The sequence below is a fragment of the Mya arenaria genome, chromosome 8 (assembly GCF_026914265.1).
Source record: "Mya arenaria isolate MELC-2E11 chromosome 8, ASM2691426v1".
Classification (NCBI taxonomy): Eukaryota; Metazoa; Mollusca; class Bivalvia; order Myida; family Myidae; genus Mya; species Mya arenaria.
This window is the reverse complement of record NC_069129.1, coordinates 2,504,658-2,521,769: the sequence shown is the minus strand read 5'-3', so window position 1 is coordinate 2,521,769 and position 17,112 is coordinate 2,504,658. Positions and strand designations below refer to the sequence as shown.

The 17,112-nt window shown below is 33.4% G+C and overlaps 1 protein-coding gene across 1 annotated transcript; it reads right to left on the bottom strand.

The window, feature by feature from the left end:
• Positions 1 to 836: 836 nt before the first annotated feature.
• Positions 837 to 10,642, bottom strand: LOC128244993 (uncharacterized). Its single transcript, XM_052963178.1, has 5 exons — positions 10,528 to 10,642; positions 4,503 to 5,254; positions 2,160 to 2,534; positions 1,675 to 1,891; positions 837 to 1,088 (listed from the first exon to the last, which is right to left on the bottom strand). Exons 2-5 carry the CDS (start codon positions 5,001 to 5,003, stop codon positions 910 to 912), a joined length of 1,272 nt encoding a protein of 423 aa, XP_052819138.1. The 5' UTR covers positions 5,004 to 5,254; positions 10,528 to 10,642; the 3' UTR covers positions 837 to 909.
• Positions 10,643 to 17,112: the final 6,470 nt, after the last annotated feature.

Genomic DNA, 17,112 nt, shown 5'->3' with positions numbered 1-17,112 from the left:
TACCAGATAAGCCCCTAAAACAATTTACTTTCTAACACTTAAATGATTGTATCTTTATTATTCCTCAAAACATAAAATAACTTTCAATTTATTGGAAACAATCAAGTCATTGTTAAGCCTTATGACATCATATCGGAAATCATTCAGTTTTAAGCTGATGGGTAAGTAAGAACATTTTGAATAAAATAGTGTTTAATTATTTGATTATGGTACTTCAAACGCCTATAGATATCTTAATTAATCGAATTTCTAAAAGTTGTGATTTTCTGTTTAAAATGCATTTAATACATTGTTTCAGATAATACTACTTTGTGTACGATTGTGAAGATCGATAAGATCTAATTGGAACTAAACATCGAATCCGTTTCCATGACAAACATCAGTACTGGTGTTTTTGATAGGAATGACAGTAAACCTGGATAGGATCGACAACCATACCACTAGCCCAGTTTAACCCTTTGTTGATCGAACCCAAAACCCATTGGATGATTGGCGGACGGTTAACAGCAGACCGCTCCCACTGTTGTTGAGCTCAAACCACTAAATCTTTGACAGGAGACCGACATCTTTACCAATAGGCTATTCTAGCCCTGGTGGATATCGATTACATAACCTCTAGCCAAGGTGAGAGGCCGACAACAATAGCACAAGACGACATCTATAGCATTAGGCCAATGTCCACCTTGTGGGGATCGACCCAAAACGTTTTGGGTGAAAAGCAAATATCTTTGAAGAAGTTTATTGTCTTAAATAAGACATTTCGTTATGAAAACTTATAAATTGACAATAGAAACACAGCTTTGCTGCGTTAGTATATTAACAGTACAAAAACGACGTGCGTTGAAACATTTGCATTTATGTAACACAATACCATAGAATTGAGTGCGTTCAATTGACCAAAAAAGCCTGTCACAAAAATAAATATTCATGTAAACCATGTTTAAGAAATTCTCTGCAAATTTTATCGGAATGTTCCATTTTGTATATAAGGGATGACATAATGTTGTACTCTGTTTCCGCCACTGTAATTCTGTCTATGAATGGTTCTAGCGATGACAGACCTTTCATTCCTAGGTTTATATCCATTCCTGAAAAACAGAGATTGAAAGGCATGTTTTTCAAAACACAAGTTTACACCTATTTCCAATATCTTAAAATCATATAAGGCATATGATTTGAGAATTATGACCGTTGTACATTGATTGAGAAAATATTCTAAGGACAATTAGGAATATTCAAAGAGAAAAAGACGTTTTTAAAGGAAATGAAGATAACATGAAGAAATTGTCATGAAAATCCAGCTCTATCATGATTAAAAGACATCCCAGAAAATGTTGCTGTTTTAAAAAAGTACTAATTCAATATCACTCAAACAGCTTATACACTAATGGGCTAAATAAAAATATTGGATAATTATACGGTTTCAAAAGAGATTAATTAAGATATCTTGTTTGATCACTAACAGCAACCAAGGAATGGCAAAATAGTAAGAAATCACTATTATCCGTGCGATCATTATATACTCACTAATAACAAAAACCAATGATATTTTACTGTTCATTAAATTATGAATACACTGTATGATGGAGTTGAGAAAACAGTAAGATTCTGTATTGGAACGAAAAGCAAAACGCAATAAATCTGACTAAAACTGAATTTGACGCCAAAGCCTACCTGTGTTAAAATTGAACGATCTCGATGCCTCTCCTTCACTTATAACAAAAAGGTCACAGTCAGATATGTAGGCGGTGCTCTCTGTCTTCTGAGAAAGCCTGATTTCAAAGAGACGAGGGCTAAATTTCATGTGGTTAAGGCAGAACGAATCGCTGATACTGGCTTCTTCGGGCTGTTTGTATGTGTTGAAGCATTTGAGAAATATGTTGCGCATCATCTGAAATATACCTGCCATTTCTAAAACATTTCATTTTAGAAATGTCCTTTTGCTATAAAGCGACGTTGTCTTTTTGTTTTACTATCATACTATGTGTAACATTGCAATGACATTATTCGTCTTGTTTGCATTCAAGGTTGGCACATTGTATTTGTTTTCTAACAGCTGTCAACATTTTAACAAAATTAAGTTTCAAAGAAGATAACAATACTTATGTCTTGTTTGACCTCCGACCGTTTTATGTTAAACAAAGATAATGTTCACTTACTGATTTGTCCAAAACTGTTTTCATTGCTTTGACAATTTTAGAATCGGACTTCCTTACAGCAAGTGCAAGAAATCTACATCTCGAGTTTCCGAATATTTTCAAAGTAAATTTGGAATTTGAATCTTCTTCGAACTCGGATGAAACATAGGCAGAAAGGTCAAATCCAATGTTATGGACCCGAATTTCAGATTTTGGCACAAGGGTTTGGCTGTTTCGTTCAATAGCAGCCAGGGCACCGAAGGACGCGGTGGAATGGTAGACACATTCATCACTCAGACCTAGCATCTGGCCCGCTAAGCCCGAACGTCCATCACAGCATATCACCAGTTTTCGTCCTGATATGGCATCGATGGTGTCGCTACAGTCACGGGTGAACTGCAGTGGACAACACGTCTATATATATTATGTTCACGTAAATATGCAAATGGAGTTCATACACTTCAGCTAAATACTTAGTTCTTTTGTTACAGAAATAATGCAAACCTTTCCGAAAAATACATCACATCACAAAACATTTTGCCAATAGGAATCAGTCGGCTTTATTTGTAATTGTACATAATTATATATAATTGTAATAAACATTTGCAGGCCATCAACTATTTTTGAGTAACTATTCAACAAGAGCAACGTCAAAAACTATTGCTTATTTTTTAACCTAAACATTGATATGGCGTCTTCTTAATGCTTGTCGGCCATACTGTGTGCAGTTCAGACTGCAAATGTAACAAAATGTGTTGTTTTCAATGTGCGGTTTTGGCAAAGATATGAACAACTGATTGTATAAAAAAATATTGTCGATAATTTTCACTTAAATCCATTCTCACAAAGAAGCAATCAACTAAAAAACACCTTCTTTCTTTATTGTTTGATTAGAAGCAAAACGATTTTATACTTATTTTCAAATTTGTCAAAATAACGGACAAAGCAGTCGATTGATGGATACTGAGCAACGAAGCAAGCAGAACATTAATGTCAACCATGCTCGACTTTCAAATCTTGAATGATTTTTGAAGATGGATTTCGTTTGCCAGATGGTATCGAAATGTATGCTTCCAGTTATTAAATAAGCATGTCCAGATTAAAATATAAAGCCTACAATGGTCGGCCTTTTCACCATGAACGTCAGACATTACATGCAAGTTTGGCCGGCAATTAGTCAGTAGTATTCAATTAAAAGTCACACACACACACACGCACGCACGCACGCACGCACGCACGCACGCATGCAAGCACACACGAAACAAGATTTATGCGATGATACCTGTACGACATGAGATATATTCAATTGTAAAGGTATTGGCGAAGACAACAAGATATTCATGAACTGTTTTGGTTCGAGAAGAATTGTTTGAATCGAATCTTATTTAAAAAAAAACACGAATGTGAATGGTTTCGTTCATTAATTCAAATGCAAATAATGTACTTAATATTTAAATGTATAAGGTAAAAAGTAACAAACAATACATTTACAGACTGTTCGAAAAATATTTGATTGTCATAGTACAAGCATATTTATGTCGCGTTTAGTTGCGTAAAACAGTATGAAAACTAGCAAATACTAATACCTGCAAATAAGAGAAAAACATGAAAACAAAACATCGAAATAAGTAGCGTATGCCACACTATTGCCTATAAAACTGTATGTGAAGTTATTTGATGGATATCGACTTAAGATGAATATTGAATTAAACGCTAGGCATTTAATGGGAATCAATCACTTTAAGTGTGTCAACACGTTTTATCAAACGGTTTTACTGACGATAACGACATTGAGACAAACTGACAAGAGCGATGAAAGCTCTTTGAACTTTTTATATCGCCGTACCTTTAAATGTCGTTGTACAATGGTCTATAGGACTGATTATCAACTGTACATAAACTCCCACATAACTAATTACATACCAATTGATTGGTTGAAATCTACAAACTGCTTATGCATGAACATATGGTTCATGAAAGAGCATCAATGATCGAAGAATGGTTAACGATTGCTTATAATGGACTTAAGAGGTTTGACTTAGTACTCGTCATCATAACTGCATTATTTTGTGTATGATAGTTGATTAAGACAATGGAACTAGTGTATCAATCTGTTTCAATTTAAGCGTTTGCTTCTTACCGTTCAGCCAGTACTTTAATTATTTGTAAAAGTTAGTAAAACATTAATCAATCATTGGAAATTGGTTAACGAGTATTTAATTTTATAACCAGGTTAAATTGCAAGAAGAGTATAAAACTTCTATATTCACTGCATCGATTTGTTATAAGAATGCAGTCTGAAATAATGAACACATGTTTTGTTTTACATTTGTGTTGAGTTTCAAGTTTTCGTAACGTTAATACCTTTGTTCCAAATCCGATATCTATTTTAGTTCTGTACAGTGGTAAAACATGTATAATGTATTCCAAATAGATGCCAACACGAGTGTAGAAACAACCATCTTGCCATATGCCTTCCAGATTGTCAAAGTCAACTCCGTAACTTCTAAGGAACGAAACTAACGAAGGCTGTATGGTTATTTGATATGACCGATTTTCCACGTGTAAACGATTCTCTTCCTCAAATATAACCAGTCGATGGACCCGCTTACACTGTACTGCAATTAGTGCTGACGTTAGTCCGATTGGTCCAGCACCAATGATGATAACCGTCAAAACGGCCATTTCGTTTCGTATTTTAGAGAATACATGCCTAGTTCCGATGAATACAGCTACTGCTGATATTGTTATAAATATATGCATGGAAGCATGGCTGTAACTTGCTTGCATGTAATGAGCTAGGTCCTCAGCATCACAACGCATTGTTAATGCACATACAGTATGATTAGCTCCCGCGTTTATCATTCGAAAGTACCTGTGCTTTTTCAACGGAACACAAACTACTCACATGTATTCCATTTTCACTTTCCGTCTATTATTCACACCTCAACCTTTCAGTCGCAATTGATTAGATAAAGCTGTTATTTCAATATTTATATACACCACTTTCTCGTCAATTTCCAGTAGTTAAAAATATGTATAGTTGGTTATCAACATTGTCCCTGCTCAACTGTATATTCCCGGTTTTTAATTAACGACTTTGTGTCCTAGATAGCCTGAAAATACAATAATATCTGTGATGAAAATGAATTAAAACACGAACACTAAATAAACAGTTAGAACACTGCTATATCCTTTCGCGGCAATTGGTAGTTTATATAACAGGAAGAAACATTCACTTTTGAATGTAAGGGGTAGAATAGGTTGTAAATCTTCTTTGCCGCATATACGTTATTTTTGATTCTATGTACTTACTATACACTTAACTGTGTGTGTTGTGTTATAAATGGTCGTTGTTATACAGTCTGAGTCTCCCTGTGATCGTGATAGTGCATGCATTTGACACCTTACTGATAACTAATTAATTTTAATAGAATGTAAAGACATGCCTACATATTTTAAAACTAGACCTGCAATTTCATGTACAGAGTTGACTATTGAGCGTCATTACTTTTTTTAAAGAAATAGTCTACAAACTGTCACACGGTATTGCTTTTGCATTCATGCCGCTAACATTTACGGTATATTACAAATGAAGCAGAAAAAAATGAAACTGACGCTCCGTAATAATCGTTTAGAGACAATAACAAAGGCTTATAAAATTTCGTTTACTTTACAAAACAAGAAACTCTCAAACTAAACATAATACATAAAATTATATACACCTTTTGTGTCGATAGCAATACCGTATCAATATTTTATCGTTCTGTCATTTTCTCGACAAAAACAGACACATTGTATCAGCGACATAATTAAAATACAAATAGTATTAACTTTCGTGCCTTCCGAAAAATATTGGTGATACATCATTGAAATGAGATGTTGTTTCATTTTAACAAAGAGTGAGCTATCTGTTTGATATTGTTTTCTGTTTAGAAAGTTCAGCAGGTTCTGCTGTATATCAGGGCAAGAACGAAATACCAACAGTGCTATTTCTGAAAGTACAGTATGTGCGCAAAAAATTCGGTACGTTTTTTAATAAATTACAAAGAAATGTCTTTTAAAACAAAGTTTTATCAGGCTTATCTGGACTAAAAGTTTGCTTTAGTACAATTTTGCAATATATTTTACCTCGTGAACATAAAAAGCGTTTATTTCACTCATTGATACGTCTCTCTTGTGATAAAACTTTTAGAGCTCACACGGTGAAGTTTATTACAAACTTAAACTAAAGCAAACACCTATTCTCTATTTATAATTTTTGCACATTTTTGCCATTTCCATGGCTAATGTTTCTCTGATAAACAACATAAATTAAAACAAATGCGAACAGGATCAGGTAAGATATAAAACAACTTAGAACTAAATTTTAATGTCGAATATAAACTTAATTTGGAACAGCATAGACATTGCAGAAAGATAGGTTAACACGTGCAAAATTTTAATCCGACGTGAAAATAAAGAATTATTTAAAGGAAATGATACCATGTATCTTAACAAATTTGTTTAGATAGTACCAGAATGGTTACGAGAACTACTGCATGTCAATCAATTATTAATCAAAGTATATTGAATATTACCCCAAAGGATAAAGGAAAAGAGGTTATGTTGGTAATATTTGATATCATATATTAATGTGATAAGAATGTGTATGAAATACAAAGACTCATACTTCAAACATAAAAAACTCAAATTAAATTCATTCTGTCAGGGGCAAAATATTTACAACCGAGTACTGAAGAAGAACTTACAACGGAAGATAAATATATATTTTAAAAAATCCTGCTCCAAATCCTAGCAAAGGAGCGGTATGTAAGTGAACTGTAAAGTATAATTTTGTTTCATTTGATATTATATAATATTGTTAAAGCAATCTTAGTTTACCTTCATAGATCGAATACAAAAGTCGTTGATTCTGTTTGGGAACAAAACTGAAAAAGATAAAGAGGAAGAAAGAGGAAGAAAGAGAACGAAAGTAGGGTGTTTTTATAATTGCCAAATGTTCCACTGAGCCCCGAGAAATGATCGATAGTGCTTAATATCACATGTTTACAGAATGAAGAAAATTTAGGGTGGTGGTAGTTATAAGTAGATGGATGTGGCTGATCACTGGCTATCAAATCTTCTTGACGTTTGTATTAATAGGTGAACTTAATCGAACAATGCCCTTTTCTGCTCTATTGTCAGGCCGTATAGTAAATTGCGAAGCTTTAAGCCAGTCAAAGCTACCACGGAGTAGAGCATAAGTCTCCTTATCAGTAATCAGTAAAAAGAGGACAGATGAGAATATAATCATATGCTGTCTCCTGAATTCCTCACGAGCAGAGAGGGATAAGGGCTCAATATCTTAACAAAAAGGTGATGGTTCAATGAAATGCATTCGTTCTGTAAGCGAGTGTGAATGACCTGTTGTCGACGGTTTTCATCGGATTCCCATTTCGGTTTGGGAATGTCCGACTTAATTAAGTTTTAAAACCAGACAAAATGTCAATGATTTGTGATACAACTAGGAAACTATTTCATGCTGAGATGGTTCGGCGAATGAATTCATATTAAGTGGCGTGTGGCGTAGCCTTGAAATATTGGATGAGTTTCTAAGTGCTCTTGTTGAGGCTTGATCTACTGTCTGAGGAGCAAAACTTGATGTATAATCAGGACAGAGACAGTGTTGAATTTTGTTAAATAATAGAAGCTTGTGTTTTTCTCGCCTTATATATAAGCCTGTTGAAATAAAGCGTATGCACATAAACAAGGGGAGTATAACCAACCAGGAATAATACGTTCGCATACGTTTTAAATTTTGTTAAGATCATTTTTTTCATACTTTGTACAATTATTCCATTCGCAGACTCCAAGATTGGCTTAATGGAAGAAAGATAAATAACCTCTAGAGACCTTATATCAAGTTGATAGAATAGGCGTTCTATAATGTTAACCGGACCAAACTTTTTCTTTAATATAGTTATTATGAGTATAACAGTTGCCTTCAAAGAAAAGTACCGAGGTGTTTGTGAGATTCAACAAACGGAATATCAGTGTCAAACATGTGTACAGGCGGATGAATGGGTTTGTTCCCTTTCTGAAAAATGACCATTCAGATTTATTAGGATTAGATTTAACAAGCCACTTTTCAGCCTTGATATATATATTTTTTCTTTGCTTCTGTTCTGTTGATTTTGATAGAAACAGTAACACTAAATACTATTTAAGGATTAAAATTCAAAATGTTGCATTCTATTGGGGTATGGTATGCAATGGGGCTGTTCAAAATTGGTGGAGTCCGCACTCCACTGACATTTTGAACTGCGACATTTCATACCATAACCCAATGAAATGCAATATGTCGTATTTTAATACTTATATTTACATATATTTAAATGTACATTTCTGCTAAAATAAATAGATTATTCAAAATCATTTTCTCTTCTTTCTTTCACAGTTGTTCTCAACGGTGGGTAAATTCGAACAGCTACAGTAACCTAAATCCATGAAACAATGAATGCGCAGAAAAAAATAGTTCTTTGTTCATGACGTATCGAACAAATGCACGCGATTTCGATGGGAAATTCCATTGCACTTTATACAGAAAATATGTGAAATTGCTAAACAACAACCACCGTTAAGGAATGAAATGTTAATGTAAATATTCTAAAATAAAACTTGATTTCAGAAGCGTAAATGTAATGCTGCATTGATATTGAATCGAAGAGAAAAGAGATTGAACAAATCAATCCGCAAAAAGTTGCATTACCCTTTTCAGCACACGCAAATTAAAAATATTAAGAAACGACTGCATGTATGCATGAAACATATATCTCATGCAAGAAGTTTAATACAGATTAAAAGTACGGTTAACAACAAGCAATATCCTTCAACCAGGATCCATTTTTGCGTACCACTTGCCGTTGGAACTTTTCTGTTTTTCAGGTAAGCTTAGACCAATGGAAGTGACAGAGGTCAGATTATATTTAGGTTGAATATAACATGTTTGAAAAATTATAGAAATGCATGTTTTATTTAAAAAAAGGTTATAAAAGCAGAACATCTTTATTCTAATTGGTTTGAAGACCATAGTCGGCTTTTGTATCTGCATATATTAAAAAAACTTCCTAAACAAATCAGGAATAATTATGCGTGACTCATCACAATCATTTGATGATATTTAATAAAACACAAGATGTTATATTCCTTCTTTTTATCACTATCCCTGAGCGATATTGCTTCCTTGGTTTGCATTGCATCTAGAGTCTGTCGTGAGTAAGACATTTAAAACATATATAAAGTGCAGTCCATGTAATTAATGAAAACACTTTTATGAATATTCCCTCACATCCATTGTCTTCTTTTATCGCAGGCTGGGTTTGTTTATCTTTATTGCAGTAAATATACTTGTATTTAAGGTGTTTTAAATGATTAAATTCCAAAAGTCATAAGCATAAATTACTTTATAGAGCAAACATTCATTATTCATACTTCGCCAATAACTTATTGAACAAAGTCAATGGTTATAAATACAACGTGTTTTAAATGATTAAATTCCGAAAGTCATAAGTATAAATAACTTTATAGAGCAAACATTCAGTATTCATACTTCGTCAATAACTTATCAGGGGGTACACGTATTCCAAATCTGCAAGGGTTTAAGTGAGGTTTTGGAGCTTGATATGTAAGATGGTGGCAAAACCATGACGAAATAGGATTTTTGGAACCTGTTTTCGCTTGGTAAGTGGTATAAAGTATTTATTTCAAAAATATCATATCGCGCATTCGGCTCTACAATTACCATGCCACACTCGGCTTTTTATTTCATGCGTCTAGGTTACGGAATAAAAAAGATATTGAAGGAAAACCTTCGGCCAGTCTGTTGTTTATAAATGTGGAAGGCGAGAATTTGATACTTTGTATGACGTTTAAGTTCCAAAAACACATATTATTGCAAAGGTTTCTGCTTTAACATTATTTAAATGTGGTATTTTAATTTCCTGACAGTTCCTTTGCTGTACAAGAGCCTTCATGGTAATTTTATTCACTTTCAGTCACTTCACATAACTGTTAAAACGCAAAAAGCCTCTTGCTTGATTAACTGAATAATGCATATACTCATGATGCATACTTTTGTATAAACTATAAGCTTATTCAAGCCTTTCAGATTTCAATAAGTAAGTAAGTAAGTAAGAAAGTAACAATCAAATATCCGGATTATACTAATTGATATGTGGTTGCCTAAAACATTATTGACCGTTCAATTTCAATTTGACACTTAGACAGTAAATAATTATATCGTATGTAAAAAATAGTTTTTAAATATAAAAAACAACAACATGGAAACTGTTCTAATTGTAAAAAGCTAGCAGCACTCTAACAAAAGATGTAAGGTAGTATGTCTTACCTTATTTTGTAAATAAAGCAAACACGTTTACATTTCAGTAATCCGTACACTGTTTGAAATGTAATACGTCCGTCTAAAGCATTGCTACTGTACTGGCAACTGATAAACTGTGAACCCTAGCATACAGTATAGAGAGAAAGCTGATTATTTGATACCGATACACGCACCAATGCCAGTATCGGAAAAAAGTCAGGATATGCACTGTATTTGTGATTGAAGCCTATTTCTAGTTGTGTGAGACTGCTGATAGACGCTGTGTTATTTTTCGTGGTCTTATGTTAAAATACCATTCATTTCATATTCAAGAAACGTTTTACGAAATTTACCATGTAGTCCACGATTGTAGGCAAACGATGTTACAAATGTAGGAAATAAATGTATTCCAAGGTAAATAATACTATATGTGTAAGTATAACACGAAAAAGAAAACAATCGAACTGAAATGGCTAGAATTTTCTAACATGAGAAAAGTATATACATGTAATGTTTACCACTATAAGAAATTTAAAACATCGCATCAATAAATTACATAGTATGTTCACTTTGCAGGCTAATCAATTCGTTGATAAATATGAAAATATCTAAATGATATCTTTAATCGCTTATATTTATGCGAAAAGTTATATACCTTTTATTGGCCATAAACAAGGTATCCGATGAGCTTTGCAATATATATGCAAAAAGCTACAGAAACATGCTCATAAGCAAAAAGTTTAAACATAAACCCGGTTTAGTGGCAATGGGCAAACGCCAAAGACATAGAAACAAGAAACATAGAACAGCACACAACTCTACAAACAGCACAGTGCATTAAGACTATATATATATATATATATATATATATATATATATATATATATATATATATATATATATATATATATATATATATATATATATATATCTATAATTGGTAAGAAACAGAACGGTATAAAATCGTTGTCTTGAAGAATAAAGTTGAGAAAGAACATGCATTGTATTCACGAGATATTTTATTACGGACATAATTTCATCTAAAACAAGCGTCATCGTAAACAAGCAATAGCTCTTCATTCGGTTCTCAATCAATTCTAAAACATACCGTATTAACATATAAACAAATGTTTGGAATTGAATGCCAATAATTGAATGTGACAATATATGTTGATCGGGAATTTAATGGTGTTTGTTTTTCGATGATCTGTAATACATATCTGTGATTAGAAATAATAATAAAAAATGCTTATTGCAAATAGTTTATCAACATTTAAATTTGATATATTTTACTGTTGTTTGACTTTGTTACTCCTTAATAGCAAACGATTACTTGTTACTTGAACAGAAAGTTTCTCTAGTAATCAATGTCAAATCACCTCAGTATGATGAATGCTTTTAGAATGGTTCCCTTTGCTAAACACAAAGCAATATGAACATTTAATGGACCAAAACGCTACTTCGCCTTGATGTGCTTTGGCGGGTCGCCATGGTTTAAATTAAAAACAATCGGTTCGGACTTGAAATACTACGCTATAATTTGTAACATACAACTGGATTTGTTCTATCTAAGACAACCTCGTTTTCACTTCTCTCGAGCCTCCAACAACAAAATATATTCATCACATTGCACGTTTCGAAAGCGAGATCATTTACATGTTGAAGCACACAATTTTTCCGAGTACGGAAACTATTATCCGTTTAATGACCACTAATGATTGACTATGCTGGTATGATTAAAACTGTAAAGAGTCATCCTCACCAAAACGGTTATCATTGATGGACCACTACGTCGAACTCAATGATCACGAAGGATCTACCCAGTATGTAAGCTATGGGACGCAATAAATAGAAGATTAGAATAGTCACTTGAAAAAAACTTGCGCCAATAATTAAAGTGCATAAAACATTACCAAAACAAAACAACAACATCTAATAAACATAACAAAACAACAACAAAAAATATCATACATTTTAACTAGTATCGTTGAACTATTAACTCCCTAACACTTGCGTTCTATAACTCTGTGAGGAAATTTTTCACTCTGCTCGTTTGCTTTCACATTTCGGTGAAGTATTCCATTGAAATGGTGTTTACTGAAATAGTGACAAACTTACATTTAATACGTTTAATTGTTGACTGTTTCCTGAAGAGTTTCCCCCTCTTTTCTAATTGCCAAATTTAATCGTTTTGCTTAAAGGCATCTGTATAATCTGTAAGGTAATTTCTTTGTTTCTTTACATTGTTTTCCCCTTAAAATGCAATACTGAATAGACTTTATCATTGGTGATAAATGTTTATTCTACATAAACTCGATTGATCAACATATAGCAATAGAATACAACTTTTTAAATATGCTTTTAGCAGTTCCTTCTTTCTTTAATTTTTCATCAAATCACGTTCATAATGTCAGATTCCGTAGTCTGTCGTCACTGTAAGGAACTTTTGAGGAGTATTTCACCACTACGCCAACACGAAAAAAGACTTTCGACATTTTTCACAAACATGAAACTGTATTGGAAGATAGTTTGGCTGCATGTGTAATGCATGGGTTGAACGTGACGCATTTCCCTACCCGCATGTATCACACTTGCAGGGCTCTTTCACAGCACGTCTCTTATCAAATCCAATTAACTTGTGATCGAACGCTTCTGACATTAAGCTTTTAAAGATATAACCATGGTCTTTAATGGATGGACATATAGGTTAGTGAAGAATATACTTACCTTTTAACATAATAACACATGGCAGTTAACTAAAGCGCGAAATTTCGTCTTCCTTGTAAACAATAATCGGCATGGGGTTAGGTAATGAAAAAGACATGCTTTACAATATTTATATGGAAAACTACAGAAACAAGCTCAAAGTATGATGGGCGTCACTGATATTCGTTTATGCAGTCAAGCGGGTAAGATGAATGAACCTGACAGTATTTCCTTGCAATGTATTCGATAAATGGTTATTCTAGAATAAATTGTTTATATTCTGAACCATGGCCTTTCAGTTTCAAAAATAAGATGAGCGGAAGTAGCAAAAACACAATTAGAACTTACGGAATAACCTCCAGGAAGAGCGTTTACATAAATGTAGAAAACAAAACAGTATTCAACGAATCAATTCTTTCATTATAAAATTTGTTTAGCCATAAACTTTCAGAAACACAAAGCAATATCACAAAACACTACAAATAAAATATATAAAACAAGATATATTATAGCAAATATATTGATAGCAAATGGTACTTCTAAAGCAAAAGGGGCTTTTATTGTTTGGCTACGATCAAAATGACTTGTTGTTTGGTGGCTTGGTACTAGTGTATACAGTTAGTTTATCAACTTTTGCACATCAAATGTAGAGTACAAGAAGTCCACTTATCATATTTCATTGCATACATAGAAGAATGTTTTGCTGCCTTTAAATTCTTTGAAAAAACTATTGAGGTGGCAAATGTGCACTTACAATTTTGTTCAATAATTGCTCTTTACGTTGAACGATTTACATTTTACTGACCGTTCCAAGGCGGTACCAAACACTTCTTGATAAACATACAAATTATTTGTATATATATATATATAGTATTTATGCACTGTGCTGTTTGTAGGGTTTTGTGCTGTTCTATGTTTCTTGTTTGTGATTTTGTGTTCTATGTCTTTGGCATTTGCGCATTGCCACCAAACCGGGTTTATGTTTAAACATTTTGCTATTGAGCATGTTTCTGTAGCTTTTTGCCTAAATATTTACAATATAATGTTGCCTTCCTTATACTCCTGGCAATATATCAGATATTTAGATGATGTGAAAGTATAGAACTGAATCCATTAATGTGTATTGATTCGAAGATAACAACAGTAAAGATATTAAATCCTTTATTTCTACAGGACAGCTTAAAGTTATAGGTGCTGTCATTTAGAGGTTTCATTTCAGAATTATAACCGCCAATTGCACTCTTGAGATAGACTAGTCTTGTGTTTTTCATCCTCGGACCTTTAAGAAGATATAACGTCTCTCATAGCGGCTGGCAGTAACATTTGTTAAGTGTCTTATTAGTCCGGCTGCATTTCCTATGTGTATGCAATGGTTTACAAAAGACAAATTTAGTTATTTATAGGGTCTGGTTTGGAAACATTCTATTCTTGTGTGTATGAATGTACAAATATCACAGAAAAATGGATTGTATTTTCCGATATTATAGCGATAGTCTATGAATAGTAGACATGATCCTTACTGCGATTTATCCAATTTTGAGTTGTCTCTTTATCTTTAATTAAATTTGGAACTGTTCACTGATAAGTAAAAATCCCAGTTTTGTTCTGAGCATTTTCCTGCAAATGGATAGAATATCCTTGGTTATGGAGATATCAAAATGTTTTCTTTTACATAACCAAGGCAATGCAACAATACATCGTAAATGGTGCCGTTCAATGCGCATTTTGCCGTGTTTTTAAACAATGTGTAAGCTAAAGTAAACAAAAAATGGTATATTTGACGGATACCACATGTTGTGCCTCTATGAATGCGAAGGAATGGTATATAAACGTGTCGGATGCTGAAAGGGCTGCAATGAGGGAGAGGTTTGAAAGTTGTGCGAAATTGTATGAAAGAAATCTGCTTATAAAGTTGGCGAAAATAACATCTTTAAACCATGCTTTGATAAAGATAACACAGGCAGTTTAAACAGTCGGCTGTGGATTTCGCGCATTTGATAAGACTGAAGGCGGGTCATTAGTTGTCAGTATTAGAAACTTTAAATAAATTAATATATATAGCTGAAAGTGCAAACACAAAAAAATCCCTCCGACATCTATTGATTATATTTACTAGTGTGACGTTATGCCGTTTGGAACAAAATACAATGCAAAAGTTATACCCTCGCTCAAAGAAAAAAACATCAAAAGCCAACGCTAGGCAGCCAGGGTGGGTTAAGCCAGAGCATATCGTGGACAATAGAATATTGGCAATTATGGATGCTATTAAGTCAACGTAGACCTTCAATCATCAAAGGGTCATAAGCCTTTGACATGGCAATAGGTATTTCATTAAATTAATCACCATATTCATGTATGCACAAGTTGAAACAAACGGGATCAAAACAAATCATGACCGTATTTTGCTACGTTATGAGCTTTTTAAAATTGGAGCAGGCCGTCACAGGGGTATAAAAATTTATGCTAATTATATCAAGTAAATAACAAGTTTTCTTTCTTGATAAAACAAATAATTTTTCATCAATTTCATACATGTTTGAATTAATTAAGTCATATTATTTTCAAGAATGTTGATACAACTGTTTTTTTCGATAACCTGTGTAGACCTACTTAATCAGTCTTACCAGATATACAAACTAATATTTGCATCAATAACTGTTTTGGTCACTGCCTTTGAACAGTCCGCGAAGCAAGCATTCAAAGGGGGTTTACTACGGCTTAAAACTATTCACTCTAATCTTGACATTAAAGCTGCACTTGTGCTATAACTGTGTCAAACGGCGTAATTTTGTGTATATTCCTCAGCAAATTACTTGTTCTCTATCAGTTCTTCGTACTGGTAGTGTGTAACTGGTTTTACATGCTATTTCATAAAGGTAATATCAGCTTAACTGTTGTTATTGTCATCTGAAATGTGTTGGTCGTATTTGGCAAACCTGGGTCGATGACAACGTAAGGACTGTGTGCCGTATGTCCTACAGTGTCTACCAATTTCATATTATTTATACTGGCACGTATGATCGTTTGTCATTACAATTTGTGCTTTGAGTAATCAATTTTGAGTGGCATCGGACTTATTGATACAACCATGGTTTTTGACTCCCGCGGTTCATCATAATATGAGAATATAGTTTCGATTCAGTTTTTGTCCGTGCTTAATGGATTGCTACGATATATTAAGATTAAAGCGCCAGATACACTGGTCTCCTGTTTGTCATGTACAAGTGTCATTATTTGAAACAGGCCGAACAGCAGTCATGTTATGTATATTCTTACAATTCTTCTCTACAATTAAATTATGTCATAGTTGTTGCTTGTAAATTCAATAAAGTAATAGGAAACACAATTTGTGTATGCTTGAACTTCTGTTGGCTGTCTTTTCCTATTGATCAGGCCAAGTCCCAGAACAAGTTAATTCGAGCAGTTTCTAGCATATAAGACTATGATTTGGAGCATTTTAAAGGGTAGCAATTCAGATTGTATTTCAATTTTGCATGTCTACTCACTAGATTTCGAACTCATGCGGTTGCGCAAATTTAAAAAAGCTAACTCATCCAATATATTCTATACGAGTGTATACTGTTTCCAATGTCGGATTTAGTGTTTTGCCGTAAATCATTAATGACGATCGTATGTTTACACTTTTTGCTACTGAGCATGTTTCTGTAGCTTTTTGCATGTATATTCATTTATGAAGCGCATTATATTTTTTCTATTGATAACATATCCAAATAGTAAATACGAGAGCATACAATCCCGTCTGTCATGCATATGTTGAGTCGACAAGTAATACTAGTTGACAGGCAATGACGCTGCGCAATGTGCCTGTCATGAACATTTTAGCAGTGGACATCTGATATAGGTAACTCGAATATAAAATAGTGGGTTATATCAGCATCATAGTTA